At 36.8% G+C, this 22,752-nt stretch overlaps 2 protein-coding genes across 2 annotated transcripts in view; both read right to left on the bottom strand.

Moving 5' to 3' along the window:
* The window catches only part of LOC309669372 (LIM zinc-binding domain-containing Nebulette), a 271,330-nt gene that overhangs the window by 27,096 nt on the left and 221,482 nt on the right, over window positions 1–22,752 (bottom strand). Inside the window, exon 5 of the mRNA XM_082480017.1 lies at window positions 3,033–3,204. Coding sequence (XP_082336143.1) covers window positions 3,033–3,204 — 172 coding nt within the window. The remainder of the gene's footprint in view (window positions 1–3,032; window positions 3,205–22,752) is intronic.
* LOC309669124 (nebulette-like) overlaps window positions 15,859–22,752 on the bottom strand; it is a gene marked incomplete at both ends in the record, with an annotated part of 48,122 nt that continues 41,228 nt past the window's right edge. The window contains 6 exons of the mRNA XM_082479727.1: window positions 15,859–15,882; window positions 17,487–17,591; window positions 18,076–18,186; window positions 18,410–18,520; window positions 19,193–19,303; window positions 21,588–21,698. Coding sequence (XP_082335853.1) covers window positions 15,859–15,882; window positions 17,487–17,591; window positions 18,076–18,186; window positions 18,410–18,520; window positions 19,193–19,303; window positions 21,588–21,698 — 573 coding nt within the window. The remainder of the gene's footprint in view (window positions 15,883–17,486; window positions 17,592–18,075; window positions 18,187–18,409; window positions 18,521–19,192; window positions 19,304–21,587; window positions 21,699–22,752) is intronic.

Genomic DNA, 22,752 nt, shown 5'->3' with positions numbered 1-22,752 from the left:
GTCCATAAGAAACAATTAATTTCATATCTGAGTTTAAGTTACAGTCACAGCAGAAAACTGAATACGGATTCAATCATGTTTTTAATAAACTTTTAACAAATATTACGGTGTTGTACAAGTTAAGAGGAAGCTTATAACAAATGCAGAAGCAGCTATAGTGTAAATTCTGGATCTATTCACATCAATCTAATATATACAATTCATATCTGCTATGTCTAAAAATACAATAATAATTTAATCTCTCCAAACCAGTTTAAAATAAAACCTCAATGTAAAGTAGAATTAGTTAAAGCACAAATTACCACATCACACCTTTTTACTAGTGGTTTGCTTCTTGGGCAGACTTGTCTGCAAGATTTACTCCATGCATTGGAAGTGGGAAAATAATTGTCTTCCCAACTTTGTCCTTTTGCTGGTTTGAGTGGTACCAAGCTAAATAACAGGCTGGCAGGTAAAGTAGGACTGTGGGGACCCCAAATATGTCATGTTTCAAATGATTAATAGCCTAGAGGCAATGGAAAGAACGGACAGAGCTAATAAAGTAAATCCCACGGCTTTAGAATACATTCAATGCGTGCACATTATGGTATCTACTGCAACTCCCATAAGGCAAGGCATAGTGCTAACTCCCTCTTGACAAGAGGAATAAAAGCTAACACAAAATCTTTTGATAAACTATGTGTTAGTCCTAACGGTGATAAATTATGCAACTACATAAAGCACTGACAGGCATGAGAGGGGCGGGGGAACCGGTGAATGCCAAACTTTTCCTGTTTGATCATGCCTTAGTAAGTAAAAGCATAAGTACAGCTTCATGGCAGCACCAGTGCAGCAGCCATTGTTTTGTAATGATTTTGTTCATCTCTGTAATCTGAAATAACATACTTAGAATCAGAATCTTGGCAATTTACAGCACCAATCAATTTCAACTTCCTGGTATCTTTTGCCAATTTAAAATATCCTTATACTCACATGAGAATCACAGAGCCTCTTTAGTCACAGATCCAAAGCTCAGATTAATTTATCCTGATGGGTTTAGAATGGCTTTAGCATGGTTAAAACTAGTGCCTATTTTTCAAGCAGAGGAATTAATTTTAGCAATCAGGCATTTGAAAAAGTTGTTACAGCTTCACCGATAATACTTTAAAAACCAACCAGATGGACACTAACACCAAGGTACTTTTCCTATCTGGCTGAACAATTATCAGCTAGGAAAACACCCAAGAGAGTTGTTTTTTTCAGTCTGTGATTTTTTTTTTTCTAGCTGCCAAGGACATTCCATGAGCAGGGAGCTCACTGCTTCTTTTGAAACAAGCAGATATTATAATAGTTCACTCTGAAAAAGCATTAGTTGAAATATCACTGGATATTAGGCTCCCAGGCCTGTCATGGCCCCTTTCCTTTAAATAGTTGCACTATTTTAGCTGTTTGGTGCACACGGGGAGTTAAGAATTCCTGTGTGTTTTGATACTGGAGTATTTTAAGGTGACAAACAGTACCAATATTTCAGTTATTACAGCTCAAGAATTTGTCTTAGGGATGTTCGTAATCCTAATCAGTGTGTGCTAGTGAGCCTTCAGTTATTGAACACAGGACTGCACACATGATTCTTGCATAGGGTTACAGCACACGTGCAATGCAGTACAGAGCAGAATGTTTAAAGTGCGCACTAAACAGCATATTGCAAACTATATCAAACTTCGGTTTTGCAGGAGCTTTTCCCTCTGTCTTTGACTGCACCACTTGTAGCTACGGAAGTGACTTCAAGTGCTTGGGACTCCACAATGACTTTCTGAACAAGTTGTTGCCCTAGATCCAGAACGCGTGACCCTCTGGGACTAGCATGGTTGTAAAAGCATCAGCACCTTCCCCAGGCAGAGCTTTCTAAACACTCACTTTTGAGAAACTCCTTCTGACATAAGGCTGTAGCTACGGACATGTAAAAGGTGGCTATACAAAAGGAAATACACTTCTTAATGTGGTGGAGACTCATTTGGAGACTTAAAGAAAAAGACTGAAGAAGCATCTGCCAGGAATGATATAGATATAGTTAACCTTGCTTTAGGCAGGAGGAATGAGCCACCGATTAGTCCATTTGACCTGCAATTTCTCTGATTTTTTGAGAGACAGACTTAAAGTCAACCCTTGCTATTATTACTATGTATGAGGGATATTAGGGTGCTATCTCAGCACGTTTTTCAATATGTAGGGGTCTACACTGGGGTCTACACTGTTGTAAAGCAAGAAAAACAGAAAAAGGACACACCAAAAGAAAAAGAAAGCCAAAAAAATAAACAAAATCAGGTTACCATTGCCTTTGCCATAGCAGACCTGGTAACTTTTAGGAGATTTCAAATATCCATTTTGGTTTTGAACTGGCAATTATTATGAATACCCCAAATGACATCTTAATGCAATACTTTGTCTCTACGTACAAAACCAATCTGTATTCCACCCCGTGAACACCTGGTCTTATCTTGGACCATCTTTTAGAACACCACTTCTGAACATCAGTGTTTAGCTTACCAGAGATCTAATGAGTTATTGATGAATTACAGTTTGTGATATTTTGAAAGCTGTGTAAAATTCTAAAACAAGAGGTAAATGGAGCATGTGCAGCTCTGGAGAAATTGCTGACCAACAGAAGGTGAAATCTCAAACTGGTCTGTAGCATTTGAACACTGAAATATTGGAGAATCACAGCTTTAATCATCTCTCTTCTGTGCAAAACGAAGATTACTGCAGATACTTTGGCTTTTCTTGAAGAGTCAAAATTCAAACTTAAAGTAATAGCAACAACTATCCATATTTAAAAAAAAATAGTTACAGAGCAAATGACAATTTATCTCCTATGCATTCCCATTATTACTTTGCTAGAAGCTGCCATTGAACCAGTAGTTCAACACAAGTTTCATGTTGAGAAAAGAGTGAAAAGGAAATCTGGGAGTTTTCTTGGTCATAATGGAGAACGCAAGCAGTGGCTTTAATCTTCTCTGCACTGTTTTCAATAACAACAGTATTTAATGACTTACCAACAATTATTCCAGGTCTTCTATCCATTTCAACGATATGTGGATGCACACCTTTATACGCTGCATCACTCACAATTTGGGTGTTTCTCCGCACACGCTCTGTTACAGGATCGTCTACCACTGGGGTGAAGCCTCTACCCTTTGTCTTCTCAAAATCTTCATGGTATTTTACCTTGGAAAACAAGAAGAATTACACTTTTCCCCAAGCTGCAATTGACATCAATTGGTTATTCTATGCAGGAATGCATACATGTTTGCTTTATGAGGCACTTATATTCTTTGGGGTTTGCACCATAATAGAATTGTTTTACACACATGAGATTGGCTGCATGGCTGGCCAAGTCTTTTCTGTCTTTTTAACTTGATTTCCTGATATTTTATTAGGCATTAACTCAAGCAGCATAACATCATCTTAGAGTCACACAGGACAAGAAAAGCCCTCAGGAGTCATCTGGTCCATTCTCTTCTTGTCTAAGATAGGATAGCTCTCTACTGATGTAGACAACTACATCTGTCAGTAAAAAATGTTCCAGCAGTAATAGTTCTAAAGAACTCAAGTATTTTCATTTACAGAGAATTTTGAATATACGCACAATTTCATACAAAAGGTACTCTTTTGCTCTTTTGTTTTATCATATGCCAGCTGGCTTTAAACACAGGTTTTTAGAAAGAATAGCAGTTATTCTAGAGCAGCCTGCTTTCCAAAAAAAAAAAAAAAAAAAAAAAAAAACCAAAAACCCACAACCTTAAAACCTTAAAAACAAGGACATTAGGGTAGAAAGTGTTATGTAACCAAGTGTTGGAACAAAACCAGTATTAGTAGGAGTTATAAAAGTAGTAACCCTCATTATGCATATTTACTTTTTTAATTGTCTTAATCATCAAAGAATCAAATTGACAAACATTCTCACACAAGCAAATGCACACAAAACAACTCATTCCAAGAACAAAAGTCACGCAGAAACCAGGAACGTGCACAGGCACAAGGTGAAGTGTGTCACCTAATCCAGTCAAACTGTGTGATGCTCAAATGAGGTGTGTACTTTTTTAAAGAAAAAAAAAATCAACAAACAAAAGAACAGACATTTAACTGTTAGAAAACTGTTTATTAGTATTTTGAAAATGTTCATTACAGTCATATGCAGTTAGCAAACACTCCTTCAACAGGCATAAGAAGAAAATATTCCTTCCATACTTGAGCAGAGAGTTTCATTAGTTACCTATATTAATGGGAGGCAAAATCCAGTGGAAGTCAAGTGCCATTCCTTAGTATGCTCTAGGTATAAGAAGAAAGTACCCTACCATTGAGATGTTGTTTTGTGTTTCTCTGACATGCCTTAGCTCAGGTGTGTCTAGAAGCACACTACATCTACCTTTCATCTGCCTCTGATCACTGCTGTACTTGACCTGCAAAACAGTAACAACAGTACACATGAAGTTTTGTTTACAGTAGAAAGGATGGTGAGAATCACACCACGCATTGGTATCCTTACCAAATCACAATGCCCAGTGTTTTTCTTGTATCTTTCTTTAGACTCATTTTCTAGTAGCCTATTTCAGCGGCAGGATACAGATGAACTATTATACGGGTAGGGCCAAAGGGCACGTTTATTCCACCAATCACTTACTCAAAAAATAGTATTTACCTGAAAGCTGAAACTCTTGGCTGTTTAAATGACACAAATGAAATAATTTATTTATCAACTAAAAAAATAAGATAATTAATAAGAAAACACCACTGTGTCTTGGACAGCTTTAAAACATATTTGCATGGTAATATGAAGGTAGCTTATAATCAGCCCAGACAGACCCAGACTCCGTCCTCAGTCAGCTTCCAGGTTGGGATTAGGTGAGAACCCCTGGGGCCTCAGGGAGTTCAACTCTTGCAAGCAGATTAGTCCTTTGGCAGCCTTCTTACTCCTGTTCCGTAGCTAGTCTTTGCTAGCAGCGCAAAAGCAACACGGCTGGGATTAATCTGAATATGCTGTTTTCAAAGAGAACATTTGGGCCCTGTGTTTTGTGCATCAGTAAGTACAGAACCTCCTATGCCACATTTCTTCTAATTAGCTTCTTTTGTGGTATTTTACAGACTTGTAAAGATGCAAGGTTAATTATCTGGTTTAAAAAAAAAAAAAAAAAAAGTAAAGAAACACACAGTCAAAACTGTAAAACGGTAAAAGTAGTTGGTCCTGCTTGTTGGTTCTAGAGTGAGAACTCTTACAGTTTCTTCTGGCTGGTTGAATTCTTCTACTAACGGACTCTCTTAGCGCCTACATTGCATTGCAACCTGTGCGCTGAGTGTTAGTAAATATTTTAGATTTACCTATAAATTCACACTCGAAGCATTACCTCTCAAACCAGTTGTGCAAATGTATTTCAACATGCATTTTTGACGAGAGAAACCAAGCACTGAAATTGTCTAAACCTTAAATTTACGTATTAGCTAAGTACAGAATACCTGTGAAAATATGAGTCTTGGTGTCTATGTTTCACAGGTAAGTTTGAAGTAATGTGCAGAGAAACAGAATCATGTGGTACTGCATATTCTTCAAACCCTTCTTTATTAAACAATACATTTTCTTAGAAAATATATTCAGCTATATATACTATACATGGGGCATTTTATGGACAGAATAATTACAGCCAACATAGTTTGGTTTTCATCTACTGCTTATTAACATAGAGGAGTATTTATCCCTGTAAATCTTGAGAAACAAAGAGAAGAAGTCACTTGGGAAAAAAGAAAAGCTTAATTTTCAGAAATAAAAAAAAAATCATTTGAAGTCTAGAATTGTTGGGAAGTTTTCCTCTTATTTTTAACCATGCACCTCAAAACTAATTGACTCTGGTAAATATGCATAAGCATTTTAAGAATATATTTAAGGCATATGTAGTTACAAGGTCAGATTCTGTTCCTTTGTCCTTATACAAATCCTCTGACAAATCCAACCTACTTTGCTTTTCACTCCTACATTCAGTTCTAACGTGTTCACTACTATAAATTCTCTTCTGCCACCTTGAAACAGTGGCTCTGCGTGAAACCTGTTCTATTTACCACCTGCTGGGGCTTTGCCACTGATGCTGTGTCAGTGTTGAGGACACAGACTGTAGCGTAACTAGTCTGGTCCTTTACTTCACCATGCTGTTTTGACGACTTCTTTGCTCCTTTTCAGAACTGTCTGCTGCTTCTTACACCACTATAGTATGTTATTCTTTAGTGTTTAGTAATAGGATCTATTGAGGACTACTCAGCTCTAACATAGGTGGCACGTCGCAGAGTGGAATGGATGACTATAAGCTTCCATGCTTTGAATCATAAAAAAATGAAATTTGCCCTAAAGTTAAATTCTCGTTTCCTTTGTTCTTTACTGTAATTTACTCCTGCAATCTAGCAACTAAGACTTAGTAACAAGAGATGAAGACTCTTGAAAGAATGACTGACTTCTACTGACCCTCTTCTTGAAAAATACTGTCACCAACACAACCACTTACTTTTCTTTCAAGAATAATCAGGCAAGTCTGAATACTTTTGTTGCCCATATGTGCAGTGCCTGTACTCAAAGGATAAAAAAAAAATCCATTCAGCAGATATGCAGTTGGATTCATTTGACACGTCAAATCTAAATGGAAAAGCATATCCATGTTATATTCCTACACTGACTGAAAATCTAAAAGACAAAAAGATTCAAACAACTTGCCGAGCTGATATTGTCTTGATTCTTCTTGACTCTCTCTATCTCAGGAGTGACACTCATAGCAGTAGCTTTGCCAGGCTGCTCTCTGTAGTGAACCTATTATTTAACAGAATAAAATGGTACATACTATTTCAGATAAAGCAATATCACATTGTTTTACATTAAAATCTATGATTTAAAAGGTCATCCAGGAAACAACTAAAAAGCTAAAATGCATTTGAAGTTTATTAAAGCTTATAAAACTTGATTTTTGAAGCATAACCTTGAATTCTTTCTGTATAGCCTTCTCACTAACGCATTTGTGTGGATATATACACACATATGCACACAACATCTTGACATTTACCACATTGGTCCTTGGTTGTACAGAGAAATATCTTATATTTGGAAGTGGGTAAGCCACAAATAATGCAGTACAGTCAAGCAGAGCACATGAAAAACTGAATTTCAGCAATGACCACTGTAAATGTGTATTTATCCAGACACAGAAATTCTATAAGGATACCATCTGTGCTCTAACTTTTATACTCTATATATTCAAAGGTGATTAAACACAGTGGGTGCAAGACATCAGGCAACTGCCAACTGAATAAAACTGCCTAATTTTCACCTTGTGTTTATTTAAATGTACTGTAGGAATATCCTCTCTATCGCTTTTTAACAAAATTGCTACACTTGTAGCAATGATGAATTAACCAAATACACACTCAAGGCAGGATCAGCATCTAAAGCAGGTAAAGGATAGGATGTGGGATTGACAGACCAGTCTCGTGTCAACCCTTGCCCCAAATACTGGGAAGTCAGATATGGTAGACATTTAGTAAACAATTAGAGATTCTTGCATGATTTATGCCAATCCATATAGTTTTATGTAAAATAAATGTTTCCACACAAACCTTTTTGTTTTTGTTTGTTTTAAATAAGCTCTTGGTTTGTGCGATAAGGATAACTGTGCTGATACATTATGCTCATAATTCTGTAGTGCACTGCAGCAGTAATTTGCATATTGTTCAAGTAACTTTTCCCACACAACACAGTTTTGGTCTGTCCTCATCAACATATTCCAATTGAAAAATTAACATCTTATAAAAATGATGGTAAACTCTCAAATGGATTAAACTTGCAAACTGACATTTGTAAAGGCAAAACGATTTTTCCAGACATAATGTTTCTAGAAACATCTGAGGTTAAAGAATCTTTGCCTAAAGCTATTCCAATGACCCAAAAGAGAATTTGAACTTTCCAGTGAAATTTGCACAACACAAAAATTGGTGAAAAGTAAACAACGATGTAAGCAGAACAACTACAGAAGCTGGCTTGAATCACTTGGGAAAACGGCTTTGTTTGAACAGCGTGCATTTTAGGACAGCTAGATTTATCAACATAAATCCAGGGATAAATAGGATACACTTAAGTTAGAGGGACAGTATTCTTGAAAATTGTAACTAAATTAATTTGGGGAACGTGGCAGAAAACACCCCAGGGAAACACTGTAGCTATTTGTAGCCCCATGAAATATGGCTGGTGATGGAAGCTCCCAGTGAGGAGAACAACTCATTAACGGGGTACAACTTCGACAATGCAGGAAGGCAGCAGCATGCTCCAAAAGTCCTTGCCTTCTTCCCTGCGCTCCTGAAAACAGCACGACTTTCTAATGGTTATGTCAGCTATTAAATACTAAACTCTGATAGGAAGGTTATTGAGGAACCAGAAAGAGACAGGTAAAAGAGCTGGAGTTTGAGTACAAGTGTACTTTTCTGTTTGAAAAACAAACAAACAAACAAAAACCCAAACCAAAAACTGTCAAGATTTCCTGCAAATATCCAAGACAGAGAATAACATTTCGAAACACATCACAGCCATTTCTTTAATTGAATATGTGATGTTCCACATGCCATTTCCCAATCTAAGCAACGGCTTTTCACAATTGCTTCCTAAAACAGGGTTTTCAAATAATTCCATTTCTGACCCCGCACTTAACTAAAGAAAAGGTACAGCTACAGGAGGCAGAACTTTGTGCTCATCCTCTGCACCCAAAAATTACACAAAGGATTAAATGAGAGCAACTTCCCATGCTGACATTCTCTTGATTCCTCTTGACTCTTTCGATCTCAGGGGTGACACTCATGGGTGTAGCTTTGCAGAGCTGTTCTTTGTACTGAACCTAGCAAACATGGCAGAAGATATTACACGGAGACTTCCGAACAACAGAAATACAACAGTGTATTAGACATCATTAAAGGGCACGCTGCATTTGGATGGAAAATACCATTCTGTAAAAAACACCCACATCTTTCCACGTGATACTTAGTACTCACCCTCTGGCAGTTCTATTTCAGACACAGACGATACTTCAATAGGAATATTTCACTTTCTTTGATGCTAATTAAAGCGCAAGGCTAAGCAGTTACCATTTCACCATTCATTGACGAAATTAGTCTTTGTGGACAAACAAGAACTAGCACAAACACCACAGACATACTCACTGAGGCACAAACACACGTAATACATCACAGAGAAGTGTGAAAGCAATGAAAATGGGGCACACATTGCTAATATACTTCTGGTTTTCCTTAACTCTCCTTAGTTCGGGTGGATCAGAAATAGTTGTCGCATGCTGAATTTCTTCCTTGTATTTAATCTGCAGAATAAATATTACAAAATATTAGCAATTTAAAGAAGATACAGACAAGCACCAAACCACAATAAACATTTTGTAATCTCTCCCTTACACATACTGCACAGCTATACCACACCTATCGACAGTATTGACCTGAAAAGGAACAGTTATATTTAATTTCTGAAACAGGCTGCTAGGGTTTCCAATGCATCTTGTTTGATACCATGGAGCAGAGAGTGCATACAACCAGCCTAGTATCCTAAAACTCTTACAGTGGAAATATACATCGCACGGGATTGCGGCTATCTTCATGATAATTGGGATGCTGCATATACTACTCGGAGATCTGCATCACTCTGGCAATGACTTGGTCTGGCTATTATCTTGCCGCAGAGTCTACTAGTCCATTTTAGAAACGAAACATTTCCCAGATGTTTTTCTTAATCTTATTCAAGTTCTCTAAAAACACACACAGACATATCAGGGAGAATGCAGATGTTTGGATGGATGATGCCTTTGAAGAAGCTCTCAGCTATATACTGTTGCTTTTGCCACATTTAATCTCTTCTAAACAGCAGTATGTTTGGATATGGTAGACGCCATAATTAGAAAGGAGTTCTAGAGCACAGAACTAGGATTTTTTCAATTATACACTATATGTACCAAAACTGGAATTCAACTTAATGAGAAATAATTGTAAGGTTAAGTGGATGTGGTAGTAAAAAGAAAGGCATCATATTTTCTGGTTTTCCATAAGCTGTCCAAAAGGATCATCTTGGACAAATCTGTGCATTGCCCTTTTCTTACTGTCTTTTGCTAAATACCTGTCCAGTATTCAGTACATTCAGCTTCAAATCTCTTATGCCACCATGAAATAAACATAATAGTTGAAAACATTTTTCATTAGCAAGACTCAAGGAAGGAAAAGCACTTTAAGAACAAGGGAACAGCATAATGAATCAGTTTGTACAGTTTCATATTAATGCGGCATACAAAACTTCTGTTAAATACATTTTAAGGCTGCAAAATCAAGGACTCAAAAATTAGAAAAAGACACAACTTAAATGTAAACATAGTTTTGCCCCTTGTACAAATATGCTCCGTAACCAGCTTTTAATATATTTTATACTACTTCGTTCTTTTCCTCTTTAAGTGCTTTATAATCTTTATCTATCACCAAAAGCTGCTTTTCTCAAAAGAATTCTGCCTTATTCATTACACGTAATCAATGACCCTTACTCAGCGAGTAGTTTGCATGCGGACCATGACTAATGGTTGGGTTTTTTGTCTTTAACTGCTCTAAGATCCTGCTTTGATGACAGAATTACCGATTTCTTTAGGAACATTTCTATGTTGCTCCTCTCTAGAGCATCTGAGTTATTCACACACATTAATTCACTAATTTTGCTGTGAAATGAGCAAAAAGGGAATTGTGACAAGGAAAAGTACTATTTTTACTAGAGAGTACAGACAAGTAACAGCTAATCTGGCTACGTAATTTTAAAAAACATAGGATTATACAGCACCTGCATTCAAATGAGAATTCCCATTGAACGTTTGCAAAACAGAAAACCAGAACAGGTCGCCTCTATGGCAAAGCATAAAATCATATACTTTGGCAATGGATTATCAGGTCTACACACAGGAACTTGAATTCAGGTTCTTGCTTTTGAGTATTAACTTAGTGATCTTAAAAATACTCCCTAAAGCTACCTCTGGGGATGCAATTTCTCACGATTTAAAAAACTACAAATGTACATTGCTTCTTGTGCCTTCACCTTAAGCTCCTTGTGCTTTGTTTAGATTAACTGCCCAAACCCATGAGAACAATTGTAGTTTGTTACCTCCGTGGACACCGTCATTAAAGAAAGGGAAAATATTTGACCAAGGATACCTCAGATACATGCTGACAGCAAGGGAGTAATAAGTCTAAACGACCTTGGGTTCTGTTTCCGCTCTTCTGGAAGGAAGAACCTATGCACAGGAGCACCTCACTCTGCCTGTCTTTCCCTACCTTTGGCCAAGCCCTTCTACACTTTCAGTTCCTCACCCCGGCCTCTTTTTTTCCAAATCCACTGTAACAAATGTCACTTAGATAATTTTCAACTCTCTTCTTCGTGACACGGTACTTGTGAAGAGCGCCAAATATTTTAACACAGACAAAACAACTTGTTTTTCTCTAAGCTCATACTTGGAAGCTGCTTTGGCTGAAACGTATAAATAAATAAATAAAAGCAAACCAGCTCAAAGCACAGAGCAGGAACGGAAAATTTCAGTCCAGACAGTTTAGGACTGGCAGAAGTACTAAACCACTGGAAAAAAAAAAGGTCTTTTAATAGAGACTATTAGGTAAGCCTAAGAATTGGCAGTGCTACTAGTCCTTAAAATGCTTCAAAATGCCCACTGATTGAGTTTTAATCAGACCCCAGCTTTGTGGTGTTGACGGACATATCACAGGGATTTCTTCATGGATTTCACACAAACAAAAACACAGTTACAATCTTCCCAGTGCTGTGTCCAGCCCTGCCTGCCCCTCAGTACAAACAAGTTTTTAAAAATCCTTTGTTATTTGTATCTTCTTGGTTCAGATACAGTTGCAGTCCATGTGTCTGATTTTGCTTTCAAAGTTCTGTGAGATCTTGACTCCAACTATTTAGGAGGCTGCTTCTTCCAAACCAGTCATCACAACAGGTGAAATGAGCTCCACCGCCTTAGCTGTCGCCACCCTGTTTTTTAAGGATTTGAAAACAGACCGTTCTGATCTTTGTCTCCAATATACGTCATCTGGAAGAATCTGATCACTTTCAGAACATGATGCAATGGACTTTTTTGCACATTTTGGTTGTACAGTGAGTGTTATTTTGGTTTGGTGTTCTGGGTGGTTTTGCACTGCAGATGTGCTTCACATTCCATGGTTTCATTTAGCTCAGCAAATAGTTTTAAAGCTGTCCTAAGTCCTTCTGGCTAAATTCAAAGATATGTGTAAAATGTTTATATCTAATGGAGTCAAAATTGGTGTAATTTACCCTTCCTTTGGGACTTACGTAAATTACACAATATAATTTCCCTCTTTCTGCACAATATAACTTCTCTCTTACTGACATATAATTTAAAACTTTCTTGCTCATTGCCTTTAAATTTGACGTTCTACACTTTTAATAAATACTATACAGGACTTAAGTAATCACAGGTACACCACATGCAATAAAATACCTTTTGTAAAATATTAACTCTACACACAGACTAGCGAGGTAAAGGCCATGCTACTTACATCATACCACTAAACCACTAATGCATTTTGTGTTTCTCTTGATATGCTTTTGTTCAAGTGTGTTTACTCGCATACTGATCCACCTTTCCTTTTTCCCTCTTCAGCACTCTTTAGGATTTCTAAAACAGCAAGAGCACTGTACACTATTTTTCCATTTCACTTTGAAAGGTATTGAGAAAAAGCATTAGAGTAAGACTACTCCTAACAAGCCTCTGTGTGTGTGTTTGTGTGTGTGCGTGTGTGTGTCACTACACTCAAAATAAATGTCTGTGGTAACTGGAAGTCAAATAGGTAACAGATTAGGTTTTTATTTCTAGAACAACAATACAAATCTGGCAAAAAATATCCACAAAACATAATTGCACAGGATGGGGGAGGGGAAGGGACAACAACAACAACAACAACAACAACAAAAACCAAACAAATGAAAAAAAAAAAAAAAAAAAAAAACAGCAAGAAAGAGCCCCCACCGTCAAATCAAGAAATCTTACAACTTCCCAACCAGAAACACTATTTCAGGATTTAGGACACATGATAGCTTGCACTGAATCTTCAAATTGCACCGTGACTCAAAATTACAAGATGAAAGTGATTGATGGAGCAGAGAAAAAATCCAAGGAAAATATGAGTTTTTCAAATTGTAATGGAAATTCCCTACCTGACCTTACTTTGGTGAAAAATGCTGTATTTAACACTACTCGGTAAACATGGAAATTCTAGTAGGGGTCCAGAGTCCCTGATTTGGATTTCAACTAATATTTATACGCTATCTAGTGTCATGTCTATGTACTACTTTCAAACTTTATTTTTAAAAAAGCATCTAATCATCAGAAAAGACACATCACAAACATAAAAATGGCCCCAGAGGATTCTGCACCAAAAATTCCAAACAAGTGAACAATGCAGCTATAAGTGTTTTCTTGCTTGGCAGTCACTTTTCCACTTTTTTCCAAGTTTTGCCATGTATTTATCAGGAGAGGATGTTCTACTTGTAGAAAGCTCTCATTTTGATACTTTACTTTTACTTGACCATTTAAATGCCAAAGACATTGGGCATCCGTAGATAAACAATACCAATTCAGAACCAGCCCCATCAGATCCACAAATCAACTTGTCCTCAGCATGTAAAGAGCCACAAAGCCTCCACCTTTTCACACAGCTTGAGCATGGACATAATTTTCCTCTTCTTGAAGTGCAAACTGTACCATCCCCTAGGTAATGCCTGTGGACTCTACAGGAACTTTACAGATCTTCTTTTTTGTGATACAACATTTTTCTAAATTGCAAATCACAACTGCTGTTCAGACTGTCATATCGAGAAATACATTTCATGTTTCTCACTCTTGAAAGACAGAAGTCTTTCCTCAAATATTTAGTTAAATTTTTTTCCTATTTTTCATGATGCTTCAATTTGAAACTCTGCCTTTGGACACAGAAGAACTACACTAGAGTGGAGCTCTAACTCTATTAGAACGGAGCTCTATATCCAAAATCCAGTAAAGCAGTGTTTGAATGAGGTGTGTTATATGCAAACACAGAATTTTTAGAAAAGAAGATGGAAAAAAAATTTGACCACCATTTGCTCACATAAGAATAATTAATGTTAATAACACTTACCGAACTAATATTCTGTTGATTTTTCTTTACTCTTTCAATCTCTGGAGTCTCTTTTACAGCTGTGCCAGCTCCTACTTCCTTCTTATAAAACACCTCCATTTCCCCAAAAGAAAAAGTAATTATGAGACTGTTAGCAATGCAAGTACAAGTTCTCATAAAAGGGCTGGGCAATTTTCCAAGTTCCAAATTGGTCTGACCATAAATCTTGCTAAGAAAGCAAATACTTTAATTTTTCATAAATCAGACCAATTATCAATAACTATAATAACATTCTGTTTGTTTTCAACTGTAACCCAGATAATCTATTATCATCCCTTAGACTGACCTCAAACATTTGTAAGTATTTGTAATGATAGTTTTAACTTTGGAAATAATATTAAATTTTAGATCATAATCTATCAACATTTACAAATGCAACTTTATGCTTGAGTAATCTCACTCATTTCAATGTATTTGAACGTGCATGTACATGCAAGATTTGAATTGCTTTTTTTAATCTTCAGATCTTAAAATACTGAGAAGTGAACAGATATTATTATTCCTAATTTAGCAAACTAGAAAATTGACCTATTCATGACAAAATAACCAGAACAGCCAGAGCTACAATCCAAGTCATGCAATTTTTTTATTTCTGGGTTCAAGCCAGAAAGTTGAGGACTACATTTAAAAACAAAGCTCACTTCTGAAAAAGATACACATGCTGTGTATATAATTCTCCTCTCTATTTCAATTGTTTCAGCGAAGGATAAAACACAAAGCGCATCAGTAGACGCAATCATTCAAGGTTACTGAAAGAGACAGTAAATAACTGCTCCACAAATTCCAAATGTGGCTATAAATGAAATAACCATGGAGCACCAGTTCATGCTGCAAAACTCCAAAAGAAGTTTTATTTGAATTTCAGCATTTGGTGACACAGCTGTTGCCATTCCAGTAAGTATTTCCAGGCTGGTATTGTAAAAACAAGCCTGCTCCTGGAGTTCGTAAAATAAATCTTTACCATTCAGTATTTCTGCCTTTCTTAAACTAGGATTTACTTAACTTTTCTTTTTTTTTTTTTCCTGTCAATAAACCTCAAACAATAAAACATCAGTCTTGATGCATTTCTCCTACTTCCTTGAAGTCTTCTGTAACCTATGGTGACCAGTACCCCCAAATACTCTAGAGGAGAGTGAATTATTTATAGCCATAGCTCATTTTCTAAATATTCGGAGAACCTTTAACAATTTAGAATTTTGTTTTACCACGTCAGAACAGAGACAGTTTATGAGGAAGAACTTGAAAATTCTTCTGCACCAACATGTTAGGACAAGGTAGAAAGATTTACATAGTGGGCTGAACTAAAATATACTTTTCTCCTCTATCAAGGAGGGAGTGGTAAAAAATGCTGGAGCTAGGAATTTTTCTGCGAGAGAGATGACTGCGCAGCAAGTATCCTATTGTAAATCATCTGCCAAAAGCAGCACTGATCTTATCTGCAGAGCTAGCCATTTTTTTCATCCCTTAAGGCAGGAAAATACTTGAGACAAGATCCGAAAATCAGAAGTCTATTAGGGGTCATTAATTTTTTTCTATTGGGGCTGCTCCCAGCTATATCTTAACTTAGTAAAAAGTAACTTACCTTTATAATCTAAATTGCACAGAATGCTGAAAGATTAAATGTAGAGAAAGAAAAAAAATGATAATTCAATCACAGCCATAAACTGCTTTCCTACATTTGGAGGATCCAGTTCAAAAACAGAAAAAGTATGATCACAAAACAAAGCAAACACAAATCACCTCAAAGACTTTTATTTCATATTATCTAGTACACTAACAAAGAGGATAATTTCAGCCTTGGCACCGAAAGCTCAAACTGGCCTACAGGTCTGCAAGGGGTTCAGATGCATCAGAGGCTTGTCAAGGCTTAATTAAGCAGTGGAAGGTTATTACGTGCCTGGTATCTAACTGCTAGTGAGTCCGTACTGCCAGACCTGCTGACCTCTTTGAGGACTCAATCAAAAGATCTCCAAGACTGGAGCAGGGAGGAGAGCAGATCAGTAGACGCTAGCTTGGATCCCCTCTGTTACACGGAGCTTCGACACAGCGTGTTAGGATGCCAGTGACATGAGATACGGTGCTAATCACCATCACACCGTGCAGCAGGGCACCATTCAAAACCAAGAGGCAACAGATTACAAGAAACAAAATTGGGGCCGGTGGGCCTGTCAACAGCTCCTGTTAGAAAGATGTAGCTTTCAGGTGCTCTCCACTGAAGGAAGAAAAGGAGCAGGTAAGGGCTGGAAGACATTACAGGAGAGAGCACTGCCTAGAGCAGTCTCAGAGACTTTTCTTCTCTCCTCTCCCAGCAGGCTCTTACTCCCCTGCTGAAACTGCAGTGATATGGGGCAGCTGCAGGTAAACACCTCTGAGAGAAACTAATTGACCTCGTACTCACGTGGAGTTGGAGAAGCTGAGAATACCTCTAAGCAAAAGAATCACATCTGTGTCAGATAATACTAAAATATTTAAGTAACTTACATTCCTTTCTCTCAAATCATTGGCTTTATTAGTATTACTTAGTCTGCCATAAAAAACAGACACTAACTGGATAGCCTTTGGTTCTGGAGGCTATATTTACTTCTCTTCTCTGTTATATTACAAGCAAAGCCAAAATTACAAACTGCAGAATTAAGGGGCCCAAAAAGGAAACGGAACTGAAAGCATCACAAACACAGCAATTTCAGAAATCTAAGTTCATAATTTATATTTAGGGATAAGCTGAAACTTAAATCTAGCATAAAATTAAAAAAAAAACCTAGTATAACATAAAATTATTATACATGTATTTATGAAACCTGATCTCTTCTAAATTTTTCCCAAATCTTGATGTTCTGTACATATGATAGGAAACAGATGAAAAATCTTACATGCATAGTAACAAGCCTTAGAATTTTTTTGTCCTTTTAAATAAAGTACTTCCTGGGGCTTGATGGAAAAAGAAAATAAATCTTCATTTAAAAATAACTGTGGCTTGGCAAGGTGGTATAAGTGGTTTAGCAATTCAAAATACCAGTGTCACACCTAGGAAAGCCGGGTATTTTTTTTACTGAAAGAGATGAGTGATACAGAGTTTGCCAGGAAAATTATGCAAATGGTTCAAAGGACATTTACTCATAAATTCCCTATTTCATGCTGCGGCACAAGAGAGCCTATTTAAACTGAAAAATATTTGAAAAGTTGCAAGCAAAGAGAGAAGTACTATTACTCACTGAGCTGATGTTTTTCTGAGTACTTTTTATCCTCTCCATCTCTGGAGTGTCTGGGACAGCAGAATAGTTACAGAGCATCTTCTCTGCTTCATCTTTGTACATTTTCTGAAAAATAATTTTTAAATGTCTATTTCCTGCTTTCTTGGGCTCAGAATATTCAAACTGCAATAAAAGATGTTTATCACTGATGAACCTCAACATCCTTGTATGTTATTCATTTCAACCTCTCTCCTCCATGATATTATCATTGTCTGTGTGGGACACCTGCCACTGTGTCTCACACTGAAAATATATAATATACCCTTATATATATTATATATTTTCCCTTCACTGTCAGAATATATATATCCTTCTCATTAGGTAATGTAAAAAGACCTGCAAGTAGATGCAAACAATTAAATCCAATTTACATGTCGTGACAGGCCTAAATATAAATAAGAATCAGGCAGTAAGATTTTTTTTACTACATGTAAATTTAATATGGGTATGAAAGCCTCTACAGAGCTAGAGAAGAAGTATTTTGAGCAATGTATGTCAAGCACTCATTGTTCAACAGAACTAAAACATTCAGCCTTTGAACTATGCCTACCTGGCTTGCTATTTCTGAAGCCCTTTTGACGCGTTGTATTTCAGGAGTATATGGGCCAACTTGCATCCCTTTTCCTATAATTTCAGTCTCCAGATCCTTTTTATATTCTTTCTGAAGAAAAAAAGAAGGAAAAAAACCCATAACTAATTCTACAGTTATTTGTCTTCAAAGCTATTCTGATAGCACCGGTCAGACTTTAAAATAAATTCTTCAATTTCTTTAATTTAATTCTTTTTTTTATTGTGCACGGCTTATTCCTTTTAGCCCAAGTATGTTTGAGAAGATTTTATGTTTTTAACATCTCATTGTGTTAAGAGATTCATTCTGTACTCACCTGGCTTACAATTTCAGAAGCTTTTTTGGCTCGTTGTATATCAGGGGTATCCATGCCCACTCCCATTCCCTTTCCTTTAATTTCATTCTCCAAGTCTTTCCTGTATTCTTTCTGCAATGTATAGCATTGGAAATACTCACTTGTCTGACAGCCAAATTCTTAAATTGTTCCTACTTTAATCTGCGATTCCACTGAGCAGCATTCTTAAAATACCAAATCACTTTTGATTCAACAGCATTAGCTTTGTAGGATCTACCTATGAGACACCTATGCTGTAGCTTCTGACCAGTTCAAAAATTCTTTTAATTGCTTCAACTCTGACGTAGCCTTTCACATCTACTGTCTTCTCAGCTTTGGCAGCCACAATCACAGCCGCACGTAGACAAGACTTTCTCCCTCAGCTGTGCTTTGCAAGAATGGGGTCGTAAGGCTTTAGCATCTCTCTAACTCTGTTTATCATTTGGCCCTAACAAAACAAGCAGCTATTTAGATGTAGAAGCAGTAGGGCCTGCAGCTACTGACCACAGCCCAGGCCAGGCGTGGTTTGTGAGGAACAAGCACCACCTGCAAAAGATGATGGAAAGGTCAAAGTTCTGGGAAGTCTTAACTTTCCCCTGTATGCTGATTATGCAACTTTTAGACCCTACACAGCTCGACAGATTAGGTACTCGGTGAAATTTGTGGTATTGCTACTGCCTAGATTGGTCACCACCTGGAATTCTCAGTGACAATAATTTGTTGCATTCTGTCAAAGGGAACGCTTCCACCAGGTACGCTACTGACCATGCTTGCAATTTCAGAAGCTTTCTTGGCTCGTCTTATCTCTGGAGTATCTGGACCGACTTGCATGCCCTTTCCTTTAATTTCAGTTTCCAGGTCTTTCTTGTATTGTTTCTGTGAAGATAAAACTTCATACATTATATTCACAGTAGCCAGAGAGTTACAGGTAGATTTTTGCACAAGAGATCCAATTTAAGATTTAGAATTAATCCAAAAATCTCAAGCTGAGATTCACAGCTCTCAAGAGTCTTGGCAAGCTTTTGTCAGGAAAACATGTAACAAATGACATGAGGAAAACTTGAGGAGATATTCACCCAATGTACAAAACTCCATCACTGAATTTTTAATTTGGCAGAGGGTGTGGGGAAATCAGTCCATACAGCTTGCTACAGTTATCCTCTAAAGTAAAGGGGAAGTTTAGTTCTGCAGAACATATTGTAATAAGCTGGTACTCAGTGCCAACCTAATTGAAACACATTTTACTTTTAAGAAAATATTTTATTTATGAAAAGACTACATGGTAGAAATTTAATACTACACAGAACTGATTCCAGTGAACTTTCAGAGCAGGAAGTTGTAATTTATTCATTTAATAGGTCTTTCCTGAACCACAGCCATCAGGCAAGTGGCAGTACTCATCCATAATTGCTGCTTTTTCCCCACAACATAAATTATAAATAACCAATAACCAGGAAACAAAATGAATACTTCATCTTCGGCTTGTCCATGCAAGGATATATTTTTTGTTCATCGGCACACAATATTAAAATGTAGTACTGAAATATTGTATACAATAGTTGTACTTTTTTTTAATAAAAAATTAAAATATTCTCAGGCAGTGCTATTTCTAGTAGTAATCATTCTTTTCTATGATAGTTTATCTCTGCCTGTGGAAAACAGGTTTGGGATTTTTTTCAAAATAAATGCATATAATTAAAATATTTTCTTCTTACTTTTCCTGTTTGTTAACTATAGTTTAGGTTGTACATTAGTTAGAAAGAAAAAGGAAAATATCCTTCCATTCAGTCCAATGGTCTGATCACCTATAGCATAAAGTTACAAGAAAAAGAGCAAAAAGACTTTCAGTCTTCCATCTCTGTCCCACTCTGCCGTGGAAATAAATGTGATAAAACAACTCTCTACTTCCCAAACCACAGGTTTTTGCAAAAACTATAAGTTAATCTGTGAGAAGACATCTCTCTCCTCTCTGCTAAAGGTGGAATGGCAGATGTTTCCTCCTAGCTTCCTACTGTGTAAAACACCACGGAAAAGATAATCCTCGGAGTTACAGCTATATATTCCTCCACTTGTACACAGTGGTAAGGTTGGCCCTATGCATGGCATTCCCTCTGATTCTTATGGTTATGTATGTCTATGTGTGCAAATAAACACATATACGCATAGTATATAAATATAAAACATATAAATATATAAAATAAATATATATATTGCTCTGAAAGAGCGACTCCCTGAAGGTGTGAAGCGCAGCACGAGCTTTGCCTTCCCTCTTCCCTCCCCACACCCTCCAGCCCCACTGCTGCTTCCCAGGCAGCCTGTGCAAGCTCATCCGCAGGAGCTGCAGCCGTGCCAGCTTCGGAAGCTGCAGCTCTGCTGAGCGCACATGAGTTCCTCAGGGTGGTCATCAAGAGACAGTACAGAGTCTTCCACTTCCGGTTCCAGCCCTTCACAAGGGGAGCAGATCGCACACTTACGTGCTTCCACGTAACCTCCACAGCAACTTAGACCAACACAGTTAATACCAAAGTTTGGTTCTTTGGTTCATTTTTTGGTTCTAAAAATATACTCTGGAAGTATATTTTTACATACTCTCCACCTGTCTGTTTGCATTGGATGAACCACAAGCTCAAGAAAATCCGTTTCTTCAGGAGCAACTCTACTTTTGGAAAAAGGTTTTCACAAGTACAGTACTTTGTTTAGATAACAGATCTTCACAGGATGCCTGGCCAGTCACTACCAATATTTATTTCAGATATCAGGTATGTGACTCCAAAAAACTCAAAATTATTTCATTGACTTTTCTTTACAAGTCCATTAACCGTCAACTCTTTTTCCATTATGGTATTAATTATACTAGCTGAACAAATAAAAATGATGGAAAAATGAACCCAGTTTTAAATGCTGTATCTATTGACCCCACTAATAATTTCCATTGACCTTTTAATTGCCTGAAAATTGGAAATATTAATATTTTTCATAAGTTGGAGGTTTTTTCCAGAGTTTTTCTATATTCTTAAAGCAAAACAGAAATGGCCTTAGTTCTAATACGTATTTCATTGTTGATTATGTAAAAAAAAAAAAAAAATTAATTATTTCAGTAGAGTATAACATAAATAGTGAACTTTCTGTGACATCAATAGCCTTCAGTAGCTTAACATACCTCATTTAGTATCTGAGCTGCGTTTTTCACTCTGATCAAATCTGGTGTATCTTCAAACACTGTCATTCCTTTTCCTTTCATCCCTTCTTCCAAATCTTTTCTATACTCTTTCTATGGATTCAAAAAAAGTGAGAGATTTCTCCACTTAATATTGTGTGCAAGATCTTGAAAAGAAATGCCACTTATTAAATGTCTGAAGGGTCTCTTTGAAATTTATATGAAATATGAATTAGCTGAAGTACAGGCTTCAGAGTTAAAATAGAATTAGAAATTATGAAATCAAAAGGTACAATGATGAAAACGTGAAGAGGTTTTAATGTAGTCATGTGTTGTGTTCTTGAAAAATAGTCCTCTCCTATTACAGCACTAGCACATTGTTTAGGGGCCTCAGTTGCCTCTCTGCGCACATTGTAACTGCAGTAGCATTTGCTTTTACAGACCGATATAGGCTGTGCTGCAGTTTTTACCTTTGTTGCACTAATGGCATCACAATCGGGAGGGATGCCCTGAACGAGGGACCTGTTAAAATGACTGCTTGATAAATTATAATGTAGAAGCAATACCCTCTTCTGTGCCCCTCAGACATCGCACTGATATGATCAACATTTTGCAGCTGCAGCCTCCAGAGTATTCAAATGTTCAGTATAAAATTAAAAGCACAATAGAACCAGCCCATGGACTTTTGGTTCTTTTTCTTCCCAATTCCTAGAAAGCTGATGTAAACCCACTGAAGTTAAAGTTTTGTAGGGATTTTTGCTTTTCCCATCTCCAGGTTTAGGTTAAGATTTTTTTAAGCAAGGAAACTAGAAAAAATGTAAAGAAAATATTTTTCAGAAGGACTTACAAAGACATGAATTAACACTATTAATACTCATAATCATGTATTTCATAAGCAGTAGTGAGCACTTTTGTCTCTGTATCCCCTCTTTATTTAAATAAAAGGAAACCAGGTATTTTTAAAGAACCTTCTCTTTATCATCAGAAGCATGTCCTACAACAAGGAGGAAACAACTTCTGTTAATTTAGAATGATTAAATTCAGCTATCTCTTCTGAAGGAGTTGTGAATGTAGTTCCCAAGAAGAAAGTTCTTATTGTCACAAAATGTGAAATATTTGCAGAATTGTCTACAGTGGGAAGGCAACAGAATAAGCTGCAACGCAGATG

The sequence above is a fragment of the Vanellus vanellus genome (genome assembly GCF_965231255.1).
Source record: "Vanellus vanellus genome assembly, chromosome: 2".
NCBI classification, from domain to species: domain Eukaryota; kingdom Metazoa; phylum Chordata; class Aves; order Charadriiformes; family Charadriidae; genus Vanellus; species Vanellus vanellus.
Note: the sequence above shows the minus strand (reverse complement) of the source record. Positions and strands in the feature narration are given on the sequence as shown.